Genomic DNA, 26,282 nt, shown 5'->3' with positions numbered 1-26,282 from the left:
AACGCCAAAACGACCAAATTCTTGCCCCCTACACAGTAAAAGAAACCACAAAATGTCTTCGCGGAGTCGCAACGAAGAAGACAATTTGTTTCTGTCTTCTCTCTCTCCCCATTTCTTGTCTCTCACTTACACTAACCCTGACGGACCTAACAGTACCAAATCAGTGACAAGGACGATTACGATACTAACCATTACAGATTGTTAGCTTTTGGAAGAAAGAACAGAAGAAGTAGGTGGCTGAGCCCAGGGGGCGCGCCTATAGACGTGTTCAGTCAGAAGAAATTGACCAAGTCAATCCCCTTTTTTGGAAAAAAAAAATCAATGCCATAACGGGCCCAAAACAGTTTTTTCCCGGGTGCCTATAGGACCATTCTTCTCCCACAAGGGGAGTTCTACAAACGCCTCACGTTACTATAAAAGACGCCCCATTTTCGTATAATTTTTTTTAGTATTGACTACAATGGTCCTTACAAAGACATTGATACATCGATACGATGTGATAAGTACGATAACTGGAGACATACTACTGGCCTAAAGTTCGACGAAATGAATGACCTAAAGCACCATGAAATCAAAGGCATTTCCATACAAAATTGAACATTCCAATTCCAACCAATTTTTGCTTGGTGCGCTAATAACAATGACGAGGGGCGTTTATAGAACCATTGTAGCAATGGAAATTGAAGTGAAGCTTCATTTACCAGATTCAACTACTCACAAAAACTTATCGGATCTTATTACCCCCTTACATCTCAAAACTCATCACCAAGAAAACACCTTTTTTGTGTTGGAATATTTTTCCATATCTTAAGATATCTCATATAATATTGTTCATATATTAACCTTCTTTTAATATCTAAACGTAATTTTCATTCTAAACCGTATTAGATTTTCTCTCCATATTTATCTCAACTTTCTCTCTCCAATCACGTTTGTTTTGTAACTAACTTCTCTCTCTCTAAAATTCCGTAACCGAAATCCAGTAACTTTCCCACTATCTCTCTAAAAATGAAATCTTCATTAAACATACATTAAACTCTCCCCCCAGCTGTCCAAAACTCCATTGATTAGTATTCAATCAAGAGCTATCATCAAAACCTCCATTGTTATTTAGGGTTTACTGATTATCTCTTTATTCTAGCCACAACTAATCAGGTTTAAGATCTTATCTCTATTGGTTTATAGGTTAACGATTCATATTGAAGATTTGATAAAAATCAAATGTTCTTCTTTTTCATTTCCTTTAATCTGAATCTGTTTTGCTGTAATCTTCTATATCTAAAGTGTTCTTCCATGTATTTGATATTTCTTTTTCATTTTTATTGAATCCATGTAATCTAGATCTGATGTTTACATTCAATTATTTAGATGTTTCAGATTTTTGATTACATTCAGATCAAATTGAACTGATAGTACAGATAATGATGGATATTAGATTCCAGTTATTTAACCTCAGATCTGTATGGAAAAAAATTTGTAGTGTAATATACATTATGTATACTTTATGTTCCATATTTTTTACTTTTTCACTATTATGGTGTTGTAAAATATATATACATATTTAAAATTCATTACAAATTATACATACTTGTGACATTGTGTTGTAAAGGAATTTGTAATAGGCATATATTATAGTTTTACTTGCTACAAAGTATGCGTACTTTTTTACACTTGACTGCTAATCTCATACATACACATAAAGTATGTAATTTGTTATGTACAGTTTAAATTGTTTACGTATTTGTACATTTGGTCTGTATTGAAATATATGCTTAATTATTAAATCAATATCAATTAATTTAATATTATGTTTTACAGAACAGATGGAGATTCAAACAGATTCATCAATTCAAAGCAAGAAGACGATACTAAAATCGGATGGTTGGGATAAAATGTTTACTGAACCTGGTCAATTATTTCCCGGGGGTGCTAAAGCCTTTCGATTTGCTCTTCGGCAATATAGTATAAATACTGGCCATGATTTTTAAATTTATTAAAAATGATTCGAAGCGGGTAACTGCTGTATGTCCTGTTGAAGATTGCAAATGGAGAGTACATGGATGTGCGCCATTGAAATGCGAATCTATGTTTATTTTGAAAGACAGGGAAATGAAACATGACTGTGAAGATTTCATTAAGAAGACCAAGAAACCAAAACTAAACAGTTCATTTGTTGGGAAACTTATTTTAGATGAGGTTACAAGAAGCCCAGATCGTTCCACAACAAGTCTGAAAAAAGATTTCTTGAAAGATTACGCTGTCCAACTTCCATATTACTACACTTATGAGGGGAAGAAAGTAGAAATGAATGAAGCATTTGGTCAAGAAGGAGACTCCTATGCAAAACTTAGATGGTATGCTGATGCCTTTTCACGTACCAACCCAAACAGCATAGTACAACTTGAAGTTGACGATGTGTCTCGGAGATTTAAAAGAATTTTCATTGCACCACATGCTTGTATGGTTGGCTTTCAATATTGTCGACCAGTTATATATGTGGATGGGACATTTTGCAAAACTCGTTTTAACGGGTGCATACTGGCTGCTGTGGTTAAAGACGGTAACAATGGTATTTTCTGAACATTCTTAAATTACTCATAATTAATCTAAAAAGTATCACCTTTTTCAACATCATATTACATCTTTTTATGTACATTATTATAAATTTACCATAAATTATGAATACTTTACAGACCATCTTATATACATTTTAAAGAAGTATGCCTGTGGAATGTTTAACTTTTCATACTTTCACTAAAATATTTTCAATTTTCAGGTCTATTTCCGTTAGCATATTCTGTGGTTGATGTTGAGAATGATCAAAATTGGGACTGGTTTCTAAGGCATTTGCGCAATGCTCTGAATATGGAAAAGACGTATATCTTTATTTCAGACCGTCACAATGGTATAATCAACGGTGTCAAGAACATTTTCCCGACAGCACACCATTCCTTTTGTGTTTGGCATCTAAGGAACAATCTGAATTTAAGATTGGCAAATGGAGCTAGAAAATCAAAATTCTTCCAAACATTGATTTTCAAGGCTGCTAGAGCTCTTCCCGAATCCGAGTATCACGCAACTATAAACCAGATGATACAGATGGGTGGTTCAAAAGTTGCTGCATTTTTTCAATCCTTAGACCCTGCTTCTCGGGCAGATGCTTTCTTTCCCGGTATAAGGTACGATCAGAAAATAAAATGTACTTTACACAGCATAATTAGGTTATTTACTGTACATTATGGATTTTTCTTAGGAAAAATTATCGATATTATAACAAAATATAAAAGATTTATATACGATTTTTTTCCATACAGATACACAGCGATATCATCTCAACTATCAGAGTCCTTTAACAATCAGATTCGACATGCTCGTGGACTACCAATTACAGCAATGTTGGAGGCAATTCGTATTCATATAATGAACAAAATGAACACAACACGCGAATTGTCTAAAAAATGGACAACATTCTTGTGTCCAACCATCACTGATCTGTTGAAAGCAAAATATGATAGTGCGGCAACTTGGAATATTGCCCAGGCAGCCCCATTCATATTCGAGGTTTACTCAGAACCTTCTCATTGTGTTAATCTTCTACTTATTTCTTGTACTTGTAGAAGGTGGCAAGTTGATGGTGTTCCTTGTGAGCACGCAATGTTGTGTATTAAAAGCTTGTCTGACGACCAACAAGATTGTTTTTACGATCCTATTTGGACAACTGAGTCTTATGTGAAGACTTACCAGGAACATATAATGCCTATATCCAATGTTGATGAACCAAGGACTTTTGATGAAGCTACCAAAATTCTCCCACCGTTGATTCGTCGTAGACCAGGTCGTCCAAGAACAGTACGGATCGAGAGCTCGGGAAACATGCCAAGGAAATTAAGGATATGTGGTAGGTGTAAGCAACCTTCTTACCACAATCGCAAAACATGTAGGGCAAACATTTGATGTATTCACATATGTTACATTACACTTTCAATTCAAATAAATAAGAAATTTTCAATGTTTGAATTATACGTTTTGTTTGACTATTCTATTTTTATACTCTATCAAAAGTTCGTACTTTAGCGGTTGTGGTATGAACCTTGCTTAACATATGTGAATATTGATAAAGAACACCAAATACCTCTAATACTGTATATCGTAATATTATATATTTTTTAGGATTTTATTGGAAATTTTTTTCAACATTAGCCAATACTTTTTTAACAAAGTAAATGTTTTGCAGATTTAATTCATACTTTCATGTAAATTTCACATTTATCATGTTGTTCATTCATATTTGTATCAAAAAATAAAGGAAGAAACTTGATAAATTTCAGTAATTTTTTCAACAAATATGAAATTTTTAATTAAAAATTACATTTCCCATCCAAATATTTTTTACTTCAAACAGTCAAATATAATTCATTACAACTACTTTCAAATCGAAAAAATAAAACCTTACTTAAATTAAAACTATATTAAAGTTTTTTTCCACAGATCTCTTGTTTCATACAATAGCTCGTACGTCACTTCCGCTCTTTTACGCTGAGCTAATTCAATCCAATCGTCCGCAAGATATTCATTTGGTACTCCCCATTTGTAATGTTTCATGAATACTAAATCCATATGAAGCATAACAAATAGTCCACAATCCGCACTGTCAATCATTGATATAACATTTATTATGAAACCACCAAATAATTTATAAACTATAAAACTATATGTATGTATTACAGTAATCACAAAAGTAATAAATATCTTGTACTTACTTTTCTCCTTGTTGATGATCATACGGCGTCTTCGAAACCTTACATTTTTTCTTAAATTCAGGACTCACATATTTAGTTTTGTGAAGCACATCTAATATGTATTGTTCATACCTTGCAGCATTTTCTTCACATTGTTTACGGAGCTTTGTGTCAAAGAATAACGAGTTGTAATGGGTCCAAGACTGATCAAAGTAATCAAATACTAACAAAGTCCAATGAATACCCCTACTAATATCTGTAATCATCGAATGACACATTGGAGCAACTATATAAGATATTAGCCCTCTTTCAGCCTCATTTATTAACCGAACAGATAGGTGGGGGTCTATGTTTGCCTGAGCTGACTTGCAATTTATCATTGTCTGTCAAATAAAAACAACATATTGTATATTTCAATATGAATACTTCTTAATAAAGTATGTATAATTTATGACAGACAATACATATATTCAGTAAATTATACATAATTTACCTTCTAAAAAGATACATTCAGTAAATTATACATACTTTACTAATCATTCTAAATCTTTCATCTATATAAAAAATGTAATGTATGACCTAAAAAAATATCTATTGTGAAATTATGAATTCTTTAAATAAAACTTACCCATAATTCAGACGCGAGAACGAACACTTGTCCAGCCCCAACCAAAACTTGGGAAGATAGATGCTTTGACCACCAATTTATAAGCTGAGCATCGGTTTCACAGTTCATCATAAGCCAATTCACCTCTCTTCCTCTAACATCACTCGTCAGATTGGATTCCCATACAATTGTTCTGCATGTTAATTGTTGTTAGTTTAAAAAACTGAATTTTTAGCAAAATAGTTATATTATATTAGAGATAACAGATTATTACAATCATCATAATGTAACACAAACAACAAAACATTTCAAAACATAGACAACGACAAGGATTTAAACTTCTATTTCATTACTTCATCTTCACTCCTTGGTTAAACTCCTCAAGCAGACCTTTCTCATTATCTTTCACTTTCTTCCAAACTTTGCTTTTCTTCCAGTTGCTAAGTTTTTCATCATCCTCAATCGAAACTCCCTTCCCCTTTTTATCCACTTCTTCAACATTCACTACTTCCTTTTTCGCAATTTCCTTCTTTTTTTCTTTCTCGGCCTTTTCTTTTGGCTCGGCTTTTTCAGTTAGTTTCCTTGTTCTGGGAGCTTGTTTGATTCTCTTAATAAGAGAATTCTGTTTTGGTGTTTCAACAGGATCAACTGTTTTATCCGATCCACCCTTAACAGCTTTTGATTTTGTTCTCTTCTTCTTTACTGTTGTTGGAGTAGTCTGGACAAAGTCATCATCTATGAGTGTATCTGTTTCAGCATTCTCTTGATAGGTTTTTGCAACTTGAACAACGTCGGTGAAGTCGGGTGGATTTGTGAAATCTATTCCCAAATCAAAATTGGAGTTGAACTATAATTCTTCTCTTCCTCATTAGGCACCAACACAATGGCTGTGCATGGCACGTTTCCATCTTCATCTGACAACAACAATCATGTAAAAAAAAATCATTTATCATAACATAGGTAAAAAATTATATAAAATTTTTCCTGTGATAATAATAGTATCTATAAAGTATGCATAATTTACCATAAACTATAATTGAAAACAGTAAAAGTATTTATAATTACTGACCTTCCTGTTGTTGTTCTTGAACATTTTCTTCTTCCTGAACCTTATCATCCGGTTGTACTCCATCAATCTTCTCATCATTGACATTATCTTTCTCCCCAACATTATTTTCCTCCTCATTCTGGTCCACATTAACTCCACCACTTCCTTCATTATAATCATTATGAATCAATGATTCATCCCTCTGTTCAGACTTTAAAAGTAACTTCAGTTGTGTTACTTCATTTCTCAAACTTTCAATTTCCTCATCCTTTTTCTTTAATTCTTCTCTTTGTTTATTCACTTCTCTACTCAGGGCTTCCATCATCACCATGTTATTCAACTGTTCATCAAAAGGTATTTCCACTACTACCTTTTCAGTAAACTTTAACATTTCCTTCTCTTCTTCACTCACATCATCCACAACATCCTCAAAAACCTGTACCTAAAAAGTTACATAAATCATAGAGTCTTCTGTACATGCATACAACCAACCTTCTGAAATTATATGTAATTTACGATAAATTACATATACTTTTCAAAGAAATATAACATAGTTATAAAAAATTTAAACTTTCATTAATGAAAAAACACATAAAAAGTTAATTTTACCTCCTCAGGTACCAGTGCAACTAGTCTTTTTCCATCCCATTAATAAATCCATCCACAGACCACCTTAAGAACCTTGGGTATCTTGTTGCATTCAGTGCATTTTTTGGATACAGATTAGTATGCATGCACACCCAGAACTAAAGGAAAAAAAGAAATGTAAATTACTCATACTTTATATGAAATAATATGCAATTTATATAAAAAGTTGTTGTAAAAAAGTTACTCACAGGCAAAAGTAACAAGCAACCAGATGCTTTGGTTGGGTCTTCTGAATGTTTGTCGATCGTTTCCATCATATATGAGTGTATGGCTCTTGGCCATGACACCCTGTTGATTGCTCTTCTAGATTGGATGTTCTTATAAATGCTAGGCAATACAGTGAAACCAGCCAAAGTCGCAAACAGGAAGCTCGCCGATAACATCATTATTAGAAGCCAACAAATTCTATTGCTGGTTCACTGTTCCTCACGCATTTCTGAAGTGCATTACCAACAACAACACTAGAAAGACCCATATTTTTGTTTCTTGATGCTTCAAGTGTTTCCTTGAAATACTTGGTCAAGAACGCACACTTCAAAGGATCTATATCATTTTTCTTTGGGAATGCCTCATATTCAGAACCCTCCATGGGCATTCCCAACAACAAACAGACATCTTCAGGTTTGAATTCTATCTCAACACCCCCAATAACAAATTTCTTTGTCGATTTTTTATATCGATAAAGAACATCCAAAATGGCAGTCGTTGGACGAGTAGTATAATTCTCCCTTAATATAGTACCTTCTGCCATAACATCAAATAGTTGGCTAAAAGGAGTTTTGCTTATCTCCTCCTTCATTTCTTCAGTCATATAGCTACGGATGCTATTGATCAACTCTATTGGTTTACTAAGGGTGTATCTGAATAGAGCCGATTTCTTTTGCTCCGGTATTAGCTTCTGTTCCACTACAATATCAACCCACTTACTCGAGCTTCCTTTATCCTTCAACTTCAAACTTTTAGAACTACCACCAGCCTGCACAATATCACAAAAAAACAAAATTGTACACTGTCACATAAATCATGTAAAGTACGCATAGTTTACTTAACATGATGAAAAAATCTATATACAGAATGAATATTTTAATGTATATCCCAAATTTGTATATACAACAAGGGAGAAACTCTTAAAAGATTAACACAGATATGTAAATTAATCATAATTTATCAATTTAGCTTCACAATATCAATAAATTATATCATATTCCAAATACATTACCTCAGATACTGATGTTTCTTTACTTTTTGATTTCTTCTTAACAACAACTTCTTCAACAGTTGCTTTTCTTTTCATTGGACTCCTTCTTACTGTTGTTGTTGTTTCTTCTGTAACATTCGATTTAGATTTACCTTTAGGTGCCATATTCAACCTTTTGCTGCAATAAACATCATTTTCATTAAACCCTAAACCAAGAACAAAATTTTCATTAAACCCTAAAACAAAAATAATGGTTTCATTTTCCATAAATTATATGTTTTTTTTAACACAAAAGTATCTTATTTTTAGACAGAAGTAAAAGTTTAAAAAGAAAAATTAGGTTTTTCAAGTAAAACTAAAAATTGTAATGTCGAGATTATCTTCAAAAACATCTAAAGATCTATTATTCCTGAAACAAAACCGATTTTGTACCCTGTTTTTTTTTAAAAAAATGAACGAAAAAAACCCTAAACCATTTCAACAGCCATTAAACCGAAAAGAACCCTCCTATTTACATAGAAATCTTTACCTAAATCAACAAATCCTCTTCAATAGAAAGTGAAAAGGACAAGCAACAACAATTTATAATGATTTCAATGAAAAGAAACACACGTTTCGTTTTAAATCGTTTTGATAACGAAAAGGGGTTTATGAACCAGCTTACCTTTTCACCTGAACAGATTCTTCAATGGAAAAGATGAATGGAGAAGATGAAAGGATGCACACTTTTTGTTTCGAACGATCTCTTTAGGGTTTTTCTTCGAGGAATCCGGAAGATTTGATGGAAATCCCAAATCAAGTAGGTTTAGAGAGAGAAAGTGTCTTTATGAAGAGTGAGATCCATTCTGTTTCGGCTGCCTTAGATACTCCATAAATCACGCCCACGGGTTTTGGGAAAGTTTCCTAAAACCCTCGTAAATTCAAAAAACCCGGGGTTTTTTGAATTGGGATACATTTGGTATTACCCAATAAATTATCTATACTTTATACCCTTCCTGTAAAAGGACCAAAAATCCATAATCTGTGAAGAATGGTCTATAAACCTATTATCAAATTATTTTTGGTCTATATACCCATGGACTCTTAAAAAATTAGGAAGCTCCAAATATTAAAAACTAGTAAAATATTAGGAACTAGTAGAAGCTAGTAAATATAGAAACTAGTAGTATTATAACTCTATAAATAGAGTCTTATATTTCTTTTGTAAACCATCAAGAAATAAAATTTTTTTTTTGATCAATTTCAACTTGGTATCAGAGCCTACACTCTTAAATTTGTTTTGTGAATTTCTATTGATTGAAAGAGAAAGAGCATTCATCTTCATCTTGTTTTTCCGATTTAGCTAAAGTGAAGGAAAAAAAAACTTCATCAATTTTTTTAATTTAATTTATGAAATGTAGAAACTGAAACAACTGATGCTTCCGCAGTAATGACTCGGGATAAGGCAAAATCAGATTTTGCTAAGGTTGATGGTCAATCTGACAAAATTACTTACAAGTGTATTCACTGCAACAAAATTGGTTATACCAAAAGTCATTGTTATGAACTATTAGGCTATCCAGAATGGTGGGACCATAATCGAAAGAAAAACTCTAAGAAGACCATTGTAGTTCCAACTGTTGAGCAAGCTTCATCTACGGTAGCCACTATAGGTAATGTAGGTAAGACTTTAAACATGTTTACACATGTTTCGAATAGTACTTGGATAATTGATTCTAGTGCTACAGATCATATGACTTTTGATTCTAGGCACGTCTCAACCATTAACCAATCCTCACATACATGTGTCTCTACTGCCAATGGGACCTCAACCCCTGTTATATGGCAAGGACCTATGACTCTAACTAATACCTTGAACTTAGACTTTGTTTTGGTTGTCCCATCTTTAAATCATAATTTGTTATCAGTGTCTCAAATAACCACCACTCTATTTTGTGTTGTCATTTTTTTGGCCTGAATTTTGTGTATTTAAGGACATTTGGATGAGGCAAACGATTGGTTATGGTGTTAGGCGAGGAAAGTTGTATTACTTGGATTTAGTATCTGAAATCTCTAGTAAATTGCATCGAGCATTAGTTATGAACAGTTCTGAAATAAAAAATAAAGTTGAAATATGGTTATGGCATCGACGTTTGGGGCATGCCTCCTTCGGTTACCTTAAGAAATTATTTCAATCGTTATTTATTAAATGCGATGTTTCAAGTTTTCAACGTGATGTTTGTGCACTTGCAAAAAGTCATCATGCATGATTCCGTTAAATTTAAATAAAAGTCCTACTCCTTTTATGATCTTAAATTTAAATCTAAAAGTGAGGTAAAGTTATTATTTCAAAAGATTCATAAGTTGTTTAGTACTCAGTATAACGCAAATGTCCAGATAATACGTAGTGACAACGGAGGAGAGTATATGGATCATAAACTTCAAACTTATTTGGATTCTCATGGTATTGTTCATCAAACTACTTGTCCAAATGCCCCTCAACAAAATGGGGTCGCTGAAAGAAAGAGTCGTCACTTGTTAGAAGTTATCAGGGCTATGTTGATCGAAGCACATATGACATTATCTTATTGGGGAGAAGCACTTCTTGCGGCAACCTATCTAATTAATAGAGTACCTTCCAGTACTATTGAGTTTAAGACTCCTTTTGAAGCTCTATTGGATGCTAGAACCTCTCAGATAGTTTCAAATTTACCTCCCCGTATCTTTGGTTGTGTAGCATTTTTTCATCTTCATGAACACCAACGTACAAAATTAACTCCAAGGACATTAAGATGTGTATTTGTAGGGTACACTGCAAATCAGAAAGGGTACAGATGTTACCATCCTCCAACTAAACGAATGTTTGTTACGTTGGATGTTATCTTTCAGGAAGATTCCAAGTATTTTTCACCTGAGTCTGAACTTCAGGGGGAGAAAAGCAAGCAGGAAGTTCTGACTCTTGATTATGAAGAAACAGATAATGATGTAGAAGAGAACAACATGGGATCTAATATTGAAGTAAATTTGATTTTTGAAGAAAAAATTAGAGTTGAAATTGAAATTCCAGAATTACCACCACCTGAATCGGTAATTGAAGAAAGTGTTAATGAAATCGTTGAAAAATTGTGGATTTATTTCCAATTGAAGCCGTTGAACCAAGGGTTAGTAACACACCAAACCAATTGCTTGTCGAGGATGTTCTTAAAGCACCTTCTGAACTACCTCAAAATATAATACCGTTGCGTCAAACCACAGGTATTCCTAAACCGACATATGAACCTGAGTTGTCTAGTAAAGTCAAATATCCTATGAGCCAATATGTGTCAGATCATCGGTTGTCAGAATCAAATAAGTCATTTGTAAATCAATTAACTACTGTATCTATTCTTAACAATGTGCAGGAAGCTTTATCTGATCCAAAATGGAAAACAACAATGAATGAGAGATGAAATCCTTACAAAAGAATGACACTTGGGAGCTAGTTGATCGTCCAGTTGATAAAAATCCAGTGGGATGTCGGTGGATTTATTCGGTGAAGTACAAAGCAGACGGTACAATTGAACGTTACAAAGCGAGACTAATGGCAAAAGGCTACACTCAAACTTATATAGTTGATTACATAGAGACATTTGCTCCAGTTGCAAAAATCAGCATTGTTCTCGTCTTGTTGTCGTTAGCAGCAAATTTTGATTGGCCACTACAACAACTTGATGTGAAGAATGCTTTTTTGCATGGAGAACTATTAGAAGAAGTCTATATAGATCTTCCACCGAGATGCAAGATACCAGAGATACATAACCAGAAGGTATGTAGATTGAAAAAGTCATTTATGGATTAAAACAATCACCAAGCGTGGTTTGGAAGGTTTACAAAGGCTATGAAGGAATTTGGGTATCGCCAAAGCAATTCTGACCATACCTTATTTATAAAAAGACAGAAAGGAAAACTCACAACACTTATTGTATATGTTGATGACATGGTGGTTATTGGGGATGATCCCGAAGAATGGAAGGCTTTACCGAATTACTTATCTAAAGAATTTGAGATGAAAGTGATGATGCACAAAATGTCCAGACGTTGACTAACGTTTGAAGAGTCAAGATCAGACCTGAATTCTATCGGGTCAACTCGACTTAAGGTAGCAGGTCAGCTGAACCCTTGACGATCCGTCACGTACTCCCCTAACTAGGAGGTCGGCTAGAGGAAACCAGCCCTGTAACGCCCTTGGCATGAACAGACCAGCCCTAGGGTTTCTAAAGGAATGAAGGGGGGTCCACGTAGGTTCGGTCGGTGCCTTACGCCCAGAACTGGGAAGGCAAAGCGCATCAGCAATCTACCGACTTAATCCCAGAATCTCCACGGAGATCTCAGTCGGCTACAAATCTTTAAGTGTTTAAGCAAGTGTGGACTTCACGCGTCCAAGGGAGGAAACTTCTCCCCAAAGATCTATCACATCGGCATGATATCTACGAAAGATCTTCGAACTTAGGAGCTTTCATCTATCCTGGATGCAAGATAAACACAAAGGAAAAGTTTCCCTCCACGACAATCATCGCCGCCTCTTAAGCCTATAAAAGGCCCCCAAATCGTCCTTCAAAGGACACGATCTCTAAACCCTAGAAGAACACAGTTAATTCTGAGTTCTCATAACTCGCCCCTAAAAAGATCGATCAATATTCATTCTTTTACTGCAGAAAGCACCCTGACTGTCTTGAGCGTCGGAGCAATTTTCGAACCCTTTGTAGATTTTTTCCCCTTGGGAACAGACGAACAGGAGCTGAAACAGGAGAAAGGAGCAATAAGCAGGAGCAATGAGTGAGGAACAGGAGCAAGGAGCAAAGAACAGGAGCAATGAGCGAGGATTAGGAGTAGAGAAGTAGAGAACCAGAGCTAGAAGCAGGAACAACCTACGGGATCTAACTTAACTTAACTTGACAGAACATTCAACTTAACGGAGGCTGTCATGCATCAACTCCCTGTTTCATGCTGATATAATGGAAAGCCATTTTTTGACATCAGCAGAAAGACCTTGGTCCGTTGAAATACTTTACCTATCTCAGAGAAAGTATACTTTAGATTTGTTACATGAGGTGGAAATGTCAGCGTGTGAGCTGATTGATACACCTGTTGAAGAAGGATTGAAGTTGTTTGTGGAGCCTAATCAAATACCGGTTGATAAAGGAAGATATCAACGACTCAGTGGAAGTTTAATGTACTTGGCACACACGACGACAGATCTTGCATATGTCTTAAGTATTGTTAGTCAATTTATGCACAATGCCGGTGAAAAACACATGAATGATGTTTTACGCATTTTGAGCTATTTGAAGGCAGCTCCTGGAAAAGGTATTCTGTTTACTAGAAATACGAGTTGTCAAACTATCGATGTATATACTGATGCAGATTGTGCAGGGGAAGTAAATGGTAGGCGATCAACTACAGGATATTTTACCTTTGTTGGTGGAAATCTTGTTACATGAAGAAGTAAAAAACAGAACGTTGTTGCACGTTCAAGTGCAGAGTCTGAATTTAGAGGCATGGTAGATGGCATATGTGAATCTCTATGGTTAAGACTCCTCTTAGATGATTTAGGATATCCTTCTGAAAGACCAATTCAATTATATTGTGGCAATAAAGCATCATGTGATATTACTTACAATCCAGTCCAGCACGACCGTACATAGCATGTTGAGGTGGATCGATGTTTTATTAAAGAAAAGTTGGACGACAACATTGTGGAGTTACCAAAGATCCGATCAGAAGATCAATTGACTGATGTTCTTACGAAAGCAGTTTTAAGTCGAATATTTTTGAAATTGGTGGAAAAATTCGGCATGTGCGATATCTATGCACCAACTTGAGGGGGAGTGTTGGAATATCTTTCCATATTTTAAGATATCTCATATAATATTGTTCATCTATATAATAAAACAGGTGGATGGGTGCTGACTGGGACAAACCCCAGAATAAATCCAACCATCCCACCCACATCAGCACTACCATCTACCGTTGGATTTGACAAAATCTATTATGTGTGCATCTGGGCGCCTATAGCCACATTGCTTTCCTGTTTTCCATCGGATGTATCTTTTTTTATGAGATCATCGGATGTGTCTTCTCACTCACCAGACACATCTCCTCTCCCTCCACTTTTTTTTTGAAACCACTAAAACCCCCCACTTAAATCACGGATAGATTAAAATTTCCTTCACATCATTTTCCTAGGGGTTTTGGTTCATTTTTTGAAACCACTAAAACCCCCCACTTAAATCACGGATAGATTAAAAATTTCCTTCACATCATTTTCCTAGGGGTTTTGGTTCATTTTTCAGGCCAAGAGAGAGGTTAGTGTTCTCTGGTAAACTTCATCTTTTGTTCTCTCAATCTCTGTTAAACTTCCTCTTCATTGTAGAAATTTATTGGTTCATCTTTTGTTCTCTCAATCTCTGTTAAACTTAATCTTCATTGTAGTCGTTGTAGAAATTTATTCAGTTGGTTTCGTTTTTCAAAATTGTTCATAAGTTTATGTGGGTTTGATCTTATGGTGGTAAGAATGTTTCTTTCAGTAGCTGTTAGGTAGATTTTGATAGAAATGTCAAAATTTGGTTTGCATCTTTATGTTTTTGATGTTGTCATATATGTGTTTGATGAAATGTCTAATAGAAAGAACATGTATATGTTGTTTGCATACATTTGTAGTATGTTCGATGTAGTTTGTTTGTCACAGTATTCTCTTGTAGTTTTCCATGGCACTCTTTAGGTGACCCCTTGGAATGGAAACCTGAGAAATTTCCACGGAACGTAATTGAAAATGATTAAAAAATTACCGACCCCTTGGTTTAGTTATAATTTCCGTTCTCTACATTCCTCGCTGTCGATATGGACATATATGTTAGTACAGTGTGAATGGTGAAACTCCAATCTGTCCGACCTATAACCTAGACCAGACCTTATGGCTTTGATAAAGTAAACGCTTCTTTTACGCACCAATATCTGAAGGCAAAAGGTGAAGATCAAATTTGGGGACTTTTGCCACTTGGTTGTATTAGAAAATTGAGCAAAACAACGCAAAAAAAATGTTCACCGGATGAATACAAACACAAGTACAGAAGAAAACCAAAGAACGGATTCCCGAATATGTCTAAAACATAGCGGTTGTTGCGTCAACTCACACGAAAACCTACTCAGTTTCATGTTGTTGCGAATAAGAATCGGACACGTCCATTGGATCATCATAATAAGTATCATAATAAGACCGCTGATCGACCTGTGCATATGCACTTCCCGCGTCCAGAACGCTCGGTTATCCTTCTCTTTGTATGAAAATCTGGTATTGAATCAAACTCATTGAATGTAACAAATCTTCAGAATTATACTAAAGCCAGTGTTTTTACCTCTACAGTAGCTTTGATTTGATCGGCCTTTAGAATTATAGTAGTCTTTTTCTTTTTACCTTTTTCGTGCTGTTGAGTTACGTACCACTGGATCAAATCTTTTTGCCTCATTCCCGCCAATCCAGTCCCTGTAAGTCTATCATCCTGCAAAGGTAAAATAACTCACTGGTCAAGATTGCAAGGATTACAATGGGAAGTGAAATACTTTATCAGGAATAAAGGTCATTACATGCTACAGCTGCTTAGATTAATTGTCAAAATCACTTTTGTTATGTTTAGCTAGATAGTTGTTTCTGATTTACACTAATAGGAAAACTTGCTATGACCTTTGTTATATAAAACTTGACATAGATTTCAGATGTCGAGGAAAGTGGAATAAACACCAAAACGAAATTGAAAATCGTGAAAAAAATTAACGACGCCTTGGTAGCTTAAATAGTGAAAATGTCCGACCTATATATCCTAGACCAGGCCTTATGGCTTCGATAAACGCTTCTTTTACGCACCAATATCTGAAGGCAAAATGTGAAGATAAAATTTGGGGACCTTTGCCATTTGGTTGTGGTAGAAATTTGAGCAGAAAAACACACAAAAAATGTGCACAAAGATGAATACAGACACAGGTACAGAGGAATACCAAAAAATTGGTACCAGTATAGACAAACCGTAGAAGAGATACCAAAATCATCTACTACTCGAAGAGTCATCTACACAGAAGACGCTTCATCAGGAGGTAAGCCATTTTTCTAAACTTGGTAACTTTTTAGTTTCTTTCTTAATCCACCATATGTTTCTATAAGAGGTTGCATGATTTGATTTAGTCTATTGAATCATTTTAATAGGCTTCAGGTGTTTTTCCGTCTAGCTAGATGTTAGGATTTGATTTTTGGTATTACCTGCTTAGGTACTACCTAGCTTTTGCTGTTTTGACAGATTGTAGGCACTACTTCTTTATTTAGTGTTTTTCTTGAACAATAACATATATTGAATTAGGTAAGTTAATATTCATGAATTTGTTTTATTCATGAACGACTTCAATAAATTGTAGATTCAATCGAGAAAGGTTCTCTCCTTTCCTTCCTAAATAATGTAATGTTTTGTGATAAGCTTATTTTATGGTTGTTCATTGTTGTCATGGATAACGTCATCTTTGACAAAGAAAAAAGTGTAGACTGTACTTGTAGCGCTTGTGTAATACTGCTTGCATTGGCTCTTTAGACGTCTATTGTTAGATTTTTGTTTCTCATTAAACTACTTCTGAAACCTCGAATTGGCTCTTAGCCCGTCTGATTCTACTTCTTCATTGGCAACCATTTTTGCTTATACTTATTTCCTTCTGACGATCATCACTTAATTATATCATTTGACTTTCTTATCTTCATAGCCTTGCCATTTGTAGGTATTGTCTTTACATCTTGGAAGCAACTGCAGCTTTGCTGAATTAGGAGTTGAAGCCAAGGATATAATCTTGGTTATTATATTGATTCTAAGGTAAAGTTCAACTATATTGTTTTCTCTCTCCATCTTATTATTTTAAATTGTTTCATATTGTTCATTGAGTTTGATTATCTTCTCATTTGGTTATTATTTTTATGCTGCGTAATTAGTTTAATCCTCATTTTTATGTTGAATTGTGTTTCCTTAATTTGTTTTAATATGAGACTTTATGAAACAATGGATCAATTATTAGTTCCATATGAAATACACAGATGATGAAAGATAGGTTGATTAAGTAAATCAATATCCATATAAGATTTATATTTTGTTAAAGATATTACTTTTATAGGAGTGCTACTCTGAGTTTTCTTCTTCTTTGTCAGATTTTAGTGTACTGAAGTGTAATAACCAATATAATCTTTAGCTTAGTTATTCGAATTCTTATATCATTATAAACTACATTAACTCGAGTGGAATGGAGAACTTGTGTAGAACAATGTGATAAATCCTATTTCTATATGTTACTTTGGCAAGAACATGATCTTGGTATGAAATTGATTTCACATTCATCTATTATTATCAATTTCAACGTTAAACAAAAGTATTTTTTGTATAATAGAGGTGTGTCACAATTTTTTCATAAGGAGAAAGTAAGAGGTGTGTTACAATTTTTTCATAAGTGTAGTAGTTTGCAAACAAAATGCAGATGCTAGAAGTCTTAAAGTAATGAAAACATGAAAATCAACTCTATTTGTATAAAGGAATCACTTATAACCGGGTTACATTCCTTAACATCTGTTGTTTTTGTTATGGAGCATTAAGTGGTTGCCCATAGAAAACTTGTTATGGGGCATTAGTTGGCTGCCCATGGAAAGCTTATCTCAAATATGAGGTGCCTGAACCATAGAAACTTTATCATCCACCTCACTCATGCAAGCATGAGGTGCCTATTAGCATCCCATTTCCCTCCACATTAGTCCCTTACGTGTTGGAATTGTGAATGCATGGAAAGGGTTATAAATACCCCTCCACCATTCATTCCTTATATATGAGAAAAGTGTATATTGGAATATAGTGTGCTTTGATATCAATACAAATCTCACTTCCTTATACCCATATTTTGGTTTAGTTTTAATACATATTTACGACTACAAATACAATAATCACAATACGTTATCAGCACGAGGCTCTAACCAAGTGGGGAAATAATTCCAGTTATAGACGAAGGGTTATCTTGAAGACCGTTTGAAAATCAAAGTAAGTTGTGTTATTACTTTTCAAATGTCGAATCTAACTAATATAAATTTTGCAGTTCTTGACCTAACAGGAAGAAACTATCTTAATTGGGCTCCTGATGTTGAATCTCATTTAGAGGAAAGGAATCTAAGGAAAACCATAGCAGAGGGCAATAATAAAACTTCTCAGAATCGTGCGGCTGCACTGAATTTTATCCGACACCATCTATGTGAAGATCTAAAGTCGGAATATTTAAATATGAGAGACCCTTTATTGTTATGGACCGGTTTAAAGAAACGTGTTGACCATTTAAAAAGAGTTATCCTTCCTAAGGCTTTAAATGATTGGTTGCATCTAAGACTGCAGGATTATAAAACTGTTTCTGAGTATAGTTTTGTTTAAAATAACGACAAAATTGGCACATTGTGGTTTTCCTGTTAGTGAAGAACAAATGCTGGAGAAAATATTTTCTACTTTTCATGTATCTAGCATGAACCTGCAAAAACAATACAGAAATATGAATTTTAAATATCATTCTGATTTAATTTCTTGTCTACTTGTTGCGGAACAAAATAGAGAAGTTATTATGAAAAACCAAGAGGCTCGTCCAACAGGTTATTCAGAAGTATCTGAAACCTATGTGACATCTTATGGATGAGTTGGTCGTGGCAACGATCACAACAAAATAATAGAGGTGGTGGCTACCACTCTAGAGGGCGTGGTCGTGGCAACGATCACCAATTAGATACCAGAGATGGTGGCTACCACTCTGGAGGACGCGGTCATGGGAACAGTCAAAGTGGGAATAACAGAGATGGTGGCTACCACTCTGGTGGATGTGGTCGTGGTTACGGTCGTGGTCGTGGAGGACGTTATAATAACTCGAGTACTAGACATCATCCATTTAGTCGACAAGACAAAGGAAAAAGGGAATTAAATGAACCATCTGAAATGCAAACTAAATCATGTTATAGATGTGCCATGACAGGTCATTGGCAAAGGACCTGTAAAACTTCAAAACATCTGGTAGATCTTTATCAAGCGTCGTTAAAGAAATCAACGACGAATACAGAAATGAACCAGATGGAGATAGGTGGTTCCTCCTATAACACTAGATTAGATGTGTCTGATTTTCTAGTTGATGAAGTGGAAATTCATCATACTGAATCACAAACCGAGTTATTTCCTGTTGATTACGGCGGTAATCTGGAGATTCTAAAAGATTGCGTCCCAGCAGCCGAAAGAGATATATACGATGGTAGCTTTGATCATCTACCTCCCGCTGAATTTGACAAACTACTTGATGAAGAGTTTGACAAAATTTTCCCAGAATAGTGCTATATTTGTATATATTACTTTGTTTCTTAAATAATTAATGTAATATATTGTCATGTTCATATAATACAAATATATCATAATCTTATGTCTTATTTTTGTGTACAAAAGGTATGGATTACAAAAAGACAATATCAAAGGATGATGAGGATATATGTGTAGTTGATAGCGGAACTACAAACTCTATCTTTCGAAACAATATTTGCAGTTGCAACCTCAATTCTGAAAGAGAATGGTGATTATGAACCACGCTCTATTGAGGAATGTCGACAAAGACCTGATTGGTCGAAATGGAAAGATGCAATTCAGGCAGAGCTATATTCACTCAATAAGCGTAGTGTTTTTGGACCAGTGGTCCTCACACCTAAGGATGTAAATCCAGTTAGGTTCAAATGGGTTTTTGTGAGAAAACGCAATGAAAATAACGAAATCGTTCGCTACAAAGCACGACTTGTGGCACAGGGTTTTCTACAAAAACCTAGGATAGATTATGAGGAAACATATTCTCCTGTTATGGATGCCATTACATTCAGATATTTAATCAGTCTAGCCGCTCAAGAAGGACTCGATATGCATCTACTAGATGTCGTTACTGCATATCTATATGGCAATCTAGATACAGATATTTATATGAAAGTTCCTGAAGGTTTCAAGTTACCTGAAGGAAAACAACGTGTCATGTATTCACTTAAACTTAATAGAGCTTTATATGGTTTAAAACAATCAGGGCGAATGTGGTACAATCGTCTCAGTAAATACTTGACCAAGGAAGGATATGTAAACGATCCTATTTGTCCATGTGTGTTCATCAAGAAATCAAATATTGGATTTGCTATCATTGCAATATACGTTGATGATATATAAACTTAATTGGGATAGTTGAAGATGTCTCAAAAGCTGCAGAATATTTGAAGAAAGAATTTGAGATGAAAGATCTTGGAAAAACAAAATTCTGCATTGGTTTACAAATTGAGAGGAGCACAAGTGGCATACTTGTTCATCAAAATTTATATACTGAAAAAGTCTTGAAAAGATTTCACATGGACACTTCATATCCTCTTAGTACTCCAATGGTTGTCAGATCTCTTGATACTATAAAAGATCCGTATCGTCCTAAAGAAGATAATGAAACACTACTTGGTCCTGAAGTACCATATTTAAGTGCAATCGGTGCTTTATTATATTTGGCTCAATGTACTAGACCTGACATTTCTTTTGCAGTAAATTTATTGGCCAGATTCAGTTCGGCACCAACAAAACGACATTGGATGGGAGTAAAGCATATTCTTCGATACCTTTGAGGAACTACTGACATGGGGTTATTCTATTCGAAGAATTCCTCTGATGGTTCACAAGTGATAGGATATACTGACGCAGGATATTTATCTGATCCACATAAAGGAGTTTCACAAACAGGCTATGTTTTTAGTAGTTGTGGTACAACTTTCTCTTGGCGATCAAGTAAGCAAAGTATGCCTGCTACATCTTCTAACCACTCGGAGATTATTGCTCTTCATGAAGCTACCAGAGAATGTGTATGGCTAAGGTCTATTATTAGTCATATTAGACTTTCATGCGATCTCCCCGGGATTACAAAATCACCTACCATTATTTACGAAGATAATGCGGCTTGCATTGCTCAAATTAAGGAAGGATATATTAAAGGTGACATAACAAAACACATTTCACCTAAATTATTTTTCTCGCACCATCTTAAGAAGAATGGCGAAATTGATATTCAGAAGATAGAATCATGTGAAAATTATGCCGACTTGTTTACCAAGTCTTTGCCTACTACAACGTTCAGAAAACTAGTACATGGCATTGGAATGCGGAGTTTGAATAATCTTATGGTGTAAGATTACATCGGTCTAAGATATGATATTCATCAGGGGGAGAATATCATCTATGAAGATTTTCGCATCACTAGTACTGGATATCTACGCTCTGTACTCTTTTTCCTTCGTCCAGTTTTTATCCCAATGAGTTTTTCTGGCAAGGTTTTAACGAGGCAGCTATAGCGTAACTTATATGTCTCATTGTTTTCAGCATTGTGCTCTTTTCTTTGTCATATTTTTGTCCCACTGGGTTTTTCCTGACAAGATTTTGAAGAGATAGTCATTACAAAGAGAATGATGGTCATCCAAGGGGGAGTGTTATGGAGCATTAAGTGGTTGCCCATAGAAAACTTATTATGGGGCATTAGTTGGCTGCCCATGGAAAGCTTATCTCAAATATGAGGTGCCTGCACCATAGAAACTTTATCATCCACCTCACTCATGCAAGCATGAGGTGCCTATTAGCATCCCATTCACCTCCACATTAGTCCCTTACGTGTTGGAATTGTGAATGCATGGAAAGGGTTATAAATACCCCTCCACCATTCATTCCTTATATATGAGAAAAGTGTATATTGGAATATAGTGTACTTTGATATCAATACAAATCTCACTTCCTTATACCCATATTTTGGTTTAGTTTTAGTACATATTTACGACTACAAATACAATAATCACAATAGTTTTCAGTTTTTCATAAATTTATCTAATAGATCATGGTGCTTCAATAATTTTTTTTTTCGTTGGGAATGGTGCTTCAATACTTATATTAAAAGAGAGTTCATTTATAAAGCTCAACCACTTAAAATATTAAGAAGTACCAAATATAATTTTTGGGCTTATGGTCCAAAATTCTACCCTTGAACACACTTTTAATCCTCTCTAATCCTAAAATGAGTTTATAAACCAAAATATTAACATAAATGGAAATCTAGTCTTTTTGTATCCATCTCCAGAGAAAATATAAATCCCTAGAATTTATATTAAATCATAATATCTAAACTAACATTCTATATAAACAAAAACTTATTTTCTTCAAAATATCCAAATATCTATTTTTCATTTTTATCTCGCACCTTCTCTGTCCACTCACGATCCTATTAGCAGAAACCTCTACCTTCATTCTTATCCAAAAACGAAAACCATTACTTTTCTCTCTCTAAAACCGAATCCTCTATTCATCCTCCATTTTTTTTATTCTCGAAAATCTGCTTCATCTTCATTAGACCAGCTGAAGTCTTCATCGTTTTTTTCGATTTCCATCATCAAAGGACTTAGTTCGTACCATTGTTAAGAAACAGTTTCATCCGAGTTTGGTAACAAATTTAATCCTTCTTTTAATGTTTTTCATCATTATCTTTAAAGATATTTATGATTTTCATTATAATCGGTTTCATCTCTATATCATCTTTTCAAATATTCATCATTATTCATGTTTTTCTCTCTCTAAGATCTTCATAACCGATTTATGATATTAATGTTAAATCCTTGTTTACTAATTCATTATCTTCGATTATGTAATGTTTGTCTCCATGTATTAATTTATTTTTCATTAGATTTAGGTTTCAAATATTGATTTTTAAAACATTTCTTGATATCAGATCCTGGTAACCGTACCATTTCTGAACTAGAGAAGATTCCGTACGTTTTTTTGTAACAGAATGTAAACGATGTATAATTTAAAAGAAATTATATGTAATTTATTGAACATGACCTTTTTTTTTGCGTAACAGAATATAAATGATGTGTAATTTAAAAGTAATTATGTGTAATTTATTGAACATGACACATTTGAATAAGAGAAGATTCCGTACAATGTTATTGTAACAGAATGTAAACAATCTGTATTGTTCAAACAATTATATGTACTTTATTGCGCTTTACACATTCGAACCAGTGAAGATTTCCGTACAATTTTATTGTAAGAAAAAGGTAAACAATATATATACTTTATTAAACAGTACTATGAAATTTATAAAACAATATATATATACTTTATAACATTTTACATTGTAGTTTTTCATAAATGATACGTATTTTTGACAATTATTTACATTTTTGTTTTGTAGTTTAGCTGTTACTGATGGAAATTCCTACAGAATCATCCAACGTAGGGAAGAAGATAAAACTAAAGCATTTCGATTCACCCTTCAACAGTATAGTATAAAAACAGGACATGTTTTCAAGTTTGTCAAGAATGATTTAAAGCGTGTAACTGTTATTTGTTGAATGACTCAGATAGTTGAGAAGATACTGAAGTGTACCTGTGTAAAAAATATTAAGTTCTGGTATTAATAATGTGAACCATTGGATAAATTACGTTGTATACATAACAAATGATGGTTTCTTTGTCATAAATAACACACAATTTACGAACTTGTTTCATAATTTGTATTTGATGCGTGGTTATGTATGAGTAAAAACAAAAACAAATGCTACTCTAATATTTGTAAATTGTACAGAATTTATGACCATGTTTCATAATTTGTAAGAGATGTTTGGTTATGTATAAGTAAAAACAAAAATTAAATGAGAGAAAATGATATATAAGTTATGTATATTAACCCCCAAATCACGCTAAATTGATCCCAGAAAATATACTCTTTCCAAATCTGAAAGTTAAGTGAGAGAAAGTGATATATACGTTTTGTATATTGACCCCCAAATCACGCTAAATTGATCCAAGAAAATAGAGTCTTTCCAAATTAGAAAGTTAAGTGAGAGAAAGTAATATATACATTTTGTATATTAACCCCCAAATCAAGCTAAATTGATCCCAGAAAAATTCGGTCCTTAATCCGATTAAAAAAGAGGGAGATTTAATTTGGTTTCTAAACTTGTAAAAAAGAGAGAGAAAGTTGATTTGGAAATATCCCTTATTTCCTATTTAATATCATAAATCACGCTACAAAAATGCTGTTTGCATTTTGGTCCGGGCCCAATTTATAAATAGCGAGAAATCTGTACGGGGATATGGAAGGGATTTGGGTTTATATAGTAAGGGTTTTTAGGTCCAAAGTGCAAAAGGACTAAAACCCCCATTTTTTGGGAAGATTGGGTCCTAAATCCTTTTTTAACATTATTTTGGGCCTCATACCCATGGACCCTATTAGAAACTAGTAAGATATTAGGAACTAGTAAATATATTAGAAGCTAGTAAATATAGAAACTAGTAGTATTGTAACTCTATAAATAGAATCTTATATTTCTTTTGTAAACCATCAAGGAATAAAATAATTTCTTTGATCAATTTCAACTTTTTGATGGTACCCATTCTAAACTTTCATCAAAACGAGCTATTCTTCGATTACGATTCTATCTACAACAATGATTCTCTTTGTATTGTTTCTTTGAAAGCTAAAGTTGTAATTACTAATGGTGTTAGCCGTGTTGAAGAAGATGAAGAAGAAATCGATCCTTCTATATATTGGTGGGGTTTGTGTTACTGAAACATGGAGACTTGGGTCTATTGATTCTTCTAGGGCTTTAAAAAGGGTTAAAGATGAATTTGGTATTGTTGGTGATAATGGATTTGTTTGTTTAGGTAGGTTTAGAAATTTTAGAAATGTTTATGAATGGAAAGGATTGAAATTGGAATTAGATGAAACTAAGTATGAGTTTGGTACTAGTTATGAGATTGAATGTGAGAGAGAAGATCCTGATAAAGTTAAGAAATTGCTTGAAGAGTTATTGAAAGAGAATGGGATTTCTTATTATTATTCACAAGTTTCGAAATTTGCTGTTTTTCGATCTGGGAAGCTTCCACAATGGGTAGAATAATACTGGGATTCTTCTCTTTTCCACCATCGTTATCTTTATATTGCTTGTTTTTAAGTTCTGTTTAAATCAATGTTTCAAGAGATAATTGTTGTGGGTGTTTGAACTTTCTGCATTTGATAATTTATGAAAATGTGTTTTATGTTTTTTTTTTGTTAAAGAGTGCTATTTCATTAAGTAATAAGAGTGTCATTACAATACAGTTTCGAAATAAAATAAGGAATTCTACTCCAAGTTTCTGATTTGTGTTTTTTCCGTGCCCTCTTAGCTAGCTTGTCCGCTGCGGCATTAGAAGACCTGCAAGAGAAAGTGAAAGAGACTCTATCCAGCTTGCTTTTAATTTCATGGATTTTTTGGATGTGGATGCAGGATTGCCATTGAATTCCATTTTTACTGTTTTTGATGTTCTGGATGATATTAAGATTATCACTTTCTATGTTTATAAGGTTATAGTTATGTTCGACCGCCCAGAGCAGGCCTTTTAGAATTGCTATAGCCTCACCTTCTTCGCTGTTTCTACTTCTCACAATGGAGGTGTGAGCTTATATAAATTTAGCGTCCGAGTCATGAATAATCAGACTCGTACCCGTTATTTCGTGAATATTCATGTAAAATGCATCAACATTCATTTTCAACCATCCACGTTTAGGTGGTGTCCATTTAGATTCCTCTGGTTTGTTCTTATTCAACTTAATGTTATCATTTCTAGGGAAATTTTGTATCATTTTGATTATATGTGTAAGATCATTAATTTCATGTTGAAAACAGTGGTCACATCTGATTTTCCATATGATCCAAAGGATCGTAGCTAAAAGGTTCTGGATCTCATGATCGTTCAGCGGGGTAGTGTTTTCCCAAGAAAAGATCCAATCCGCCACATTCGAAATATTCTCAGAGATAATATTGAAGTAGAACCAAATATTTTAGCTAAAGGACAGTGAAGGAGAGCGTGCTCAATAGATTCGATTTCCGCGCAGTTGGGACAGTTCGTGTTGCCATCAATGAATTTGCCTATTCTTTTCCTAACTGGGAGGGTTTGCGTGCAA

The 26,282-nt window shown here is 34.1% G+C and overlaps 1 protein-coding gene and 1 pseudogene across 1 annotated transcript; one reads left to right on the top strand and one right to left on the bottom strand.

Annotated features, from left to right (window-relative positions):
• Nucleotides 1-667: 667 nt before the first annotated feature.
• On the top strand, nucleotides 668-25,239 carry LOC147550489 (triphosphate tunnel metalloenzyme 3-like; annotated as a pseudogene).
• Nucleotides 5,575-9,333, bottom strand: LOC147550490 (uncharacterized). The gene is made up of 6 exons (XM_086669811.1): nucleotides 8,905-9,333; nucleotides 8,262-8,418; nucleotides 7,231-8,018; nucleotides 7,004-7,140; nucleotides 6,416-6,830; nucleotides 5,575-6,260 (listed from the first exon to the last, which is right to left on the bottom strand). Exons 2-3 carry the CDS (start codon nucleotides 8,403-8,405, stop codon nucleotides 7,431-7,433), a joined length of 732 nt encoding a protein of 243 aa, XP_086525937.1. The 5' UTR covers nucleotides 8,406-8,418; nucleotides 8,905-9,333; the 3' UTR covers nucleotides 5,575-6,260; nucleotides 6,416-6,830; nucleotides 7,004-7,140; nucleotides 7,231-7,430.
• Nucleotides 25,240-26,282: the final 1,043 nt, after the last annotated feature.

The sequence above is a fragment of the Eschscholzia californica genome, unplaced genomic scaffold (genome assembly GCF_041429995.1).
Source record: "Eschscholzia californica isolate CP2 unplaced genomic scaffold, dmEscCali1.0.p SCAF_3, whole genome shotgun sequence".
Lineage (NCBI taxonomy): Eukaryota > Viridiplantae > Streptophyta > Magnoliopsida > Ranunculales > Papaveraceae > Eschscholzia > Eschscholzia californica.
Note: the sequence above shows the minus strand (reverse complement) of the source record. Positions and strands in the feature narration are given on the sequence as shown.

What these genes read in the sequence shown, in the direction of transcription:
- LOC147550490 (XM_086669811.1), bottom strand. Translation starts at nt 8,405, where the DNA reads ATGGCACCTAAAGGTAAATCTAAATCGAATGTTACAGAAGAAACAACA. An exon ending in AAGAAACATCAGTATCTGAG is followed by an intron (nt 8,019 to 8,261) that starts GTAATGTATTTG and finishes GATATTGTGCAG; the next exon opens with GCTGGTGGTAGTTCTAAAAG.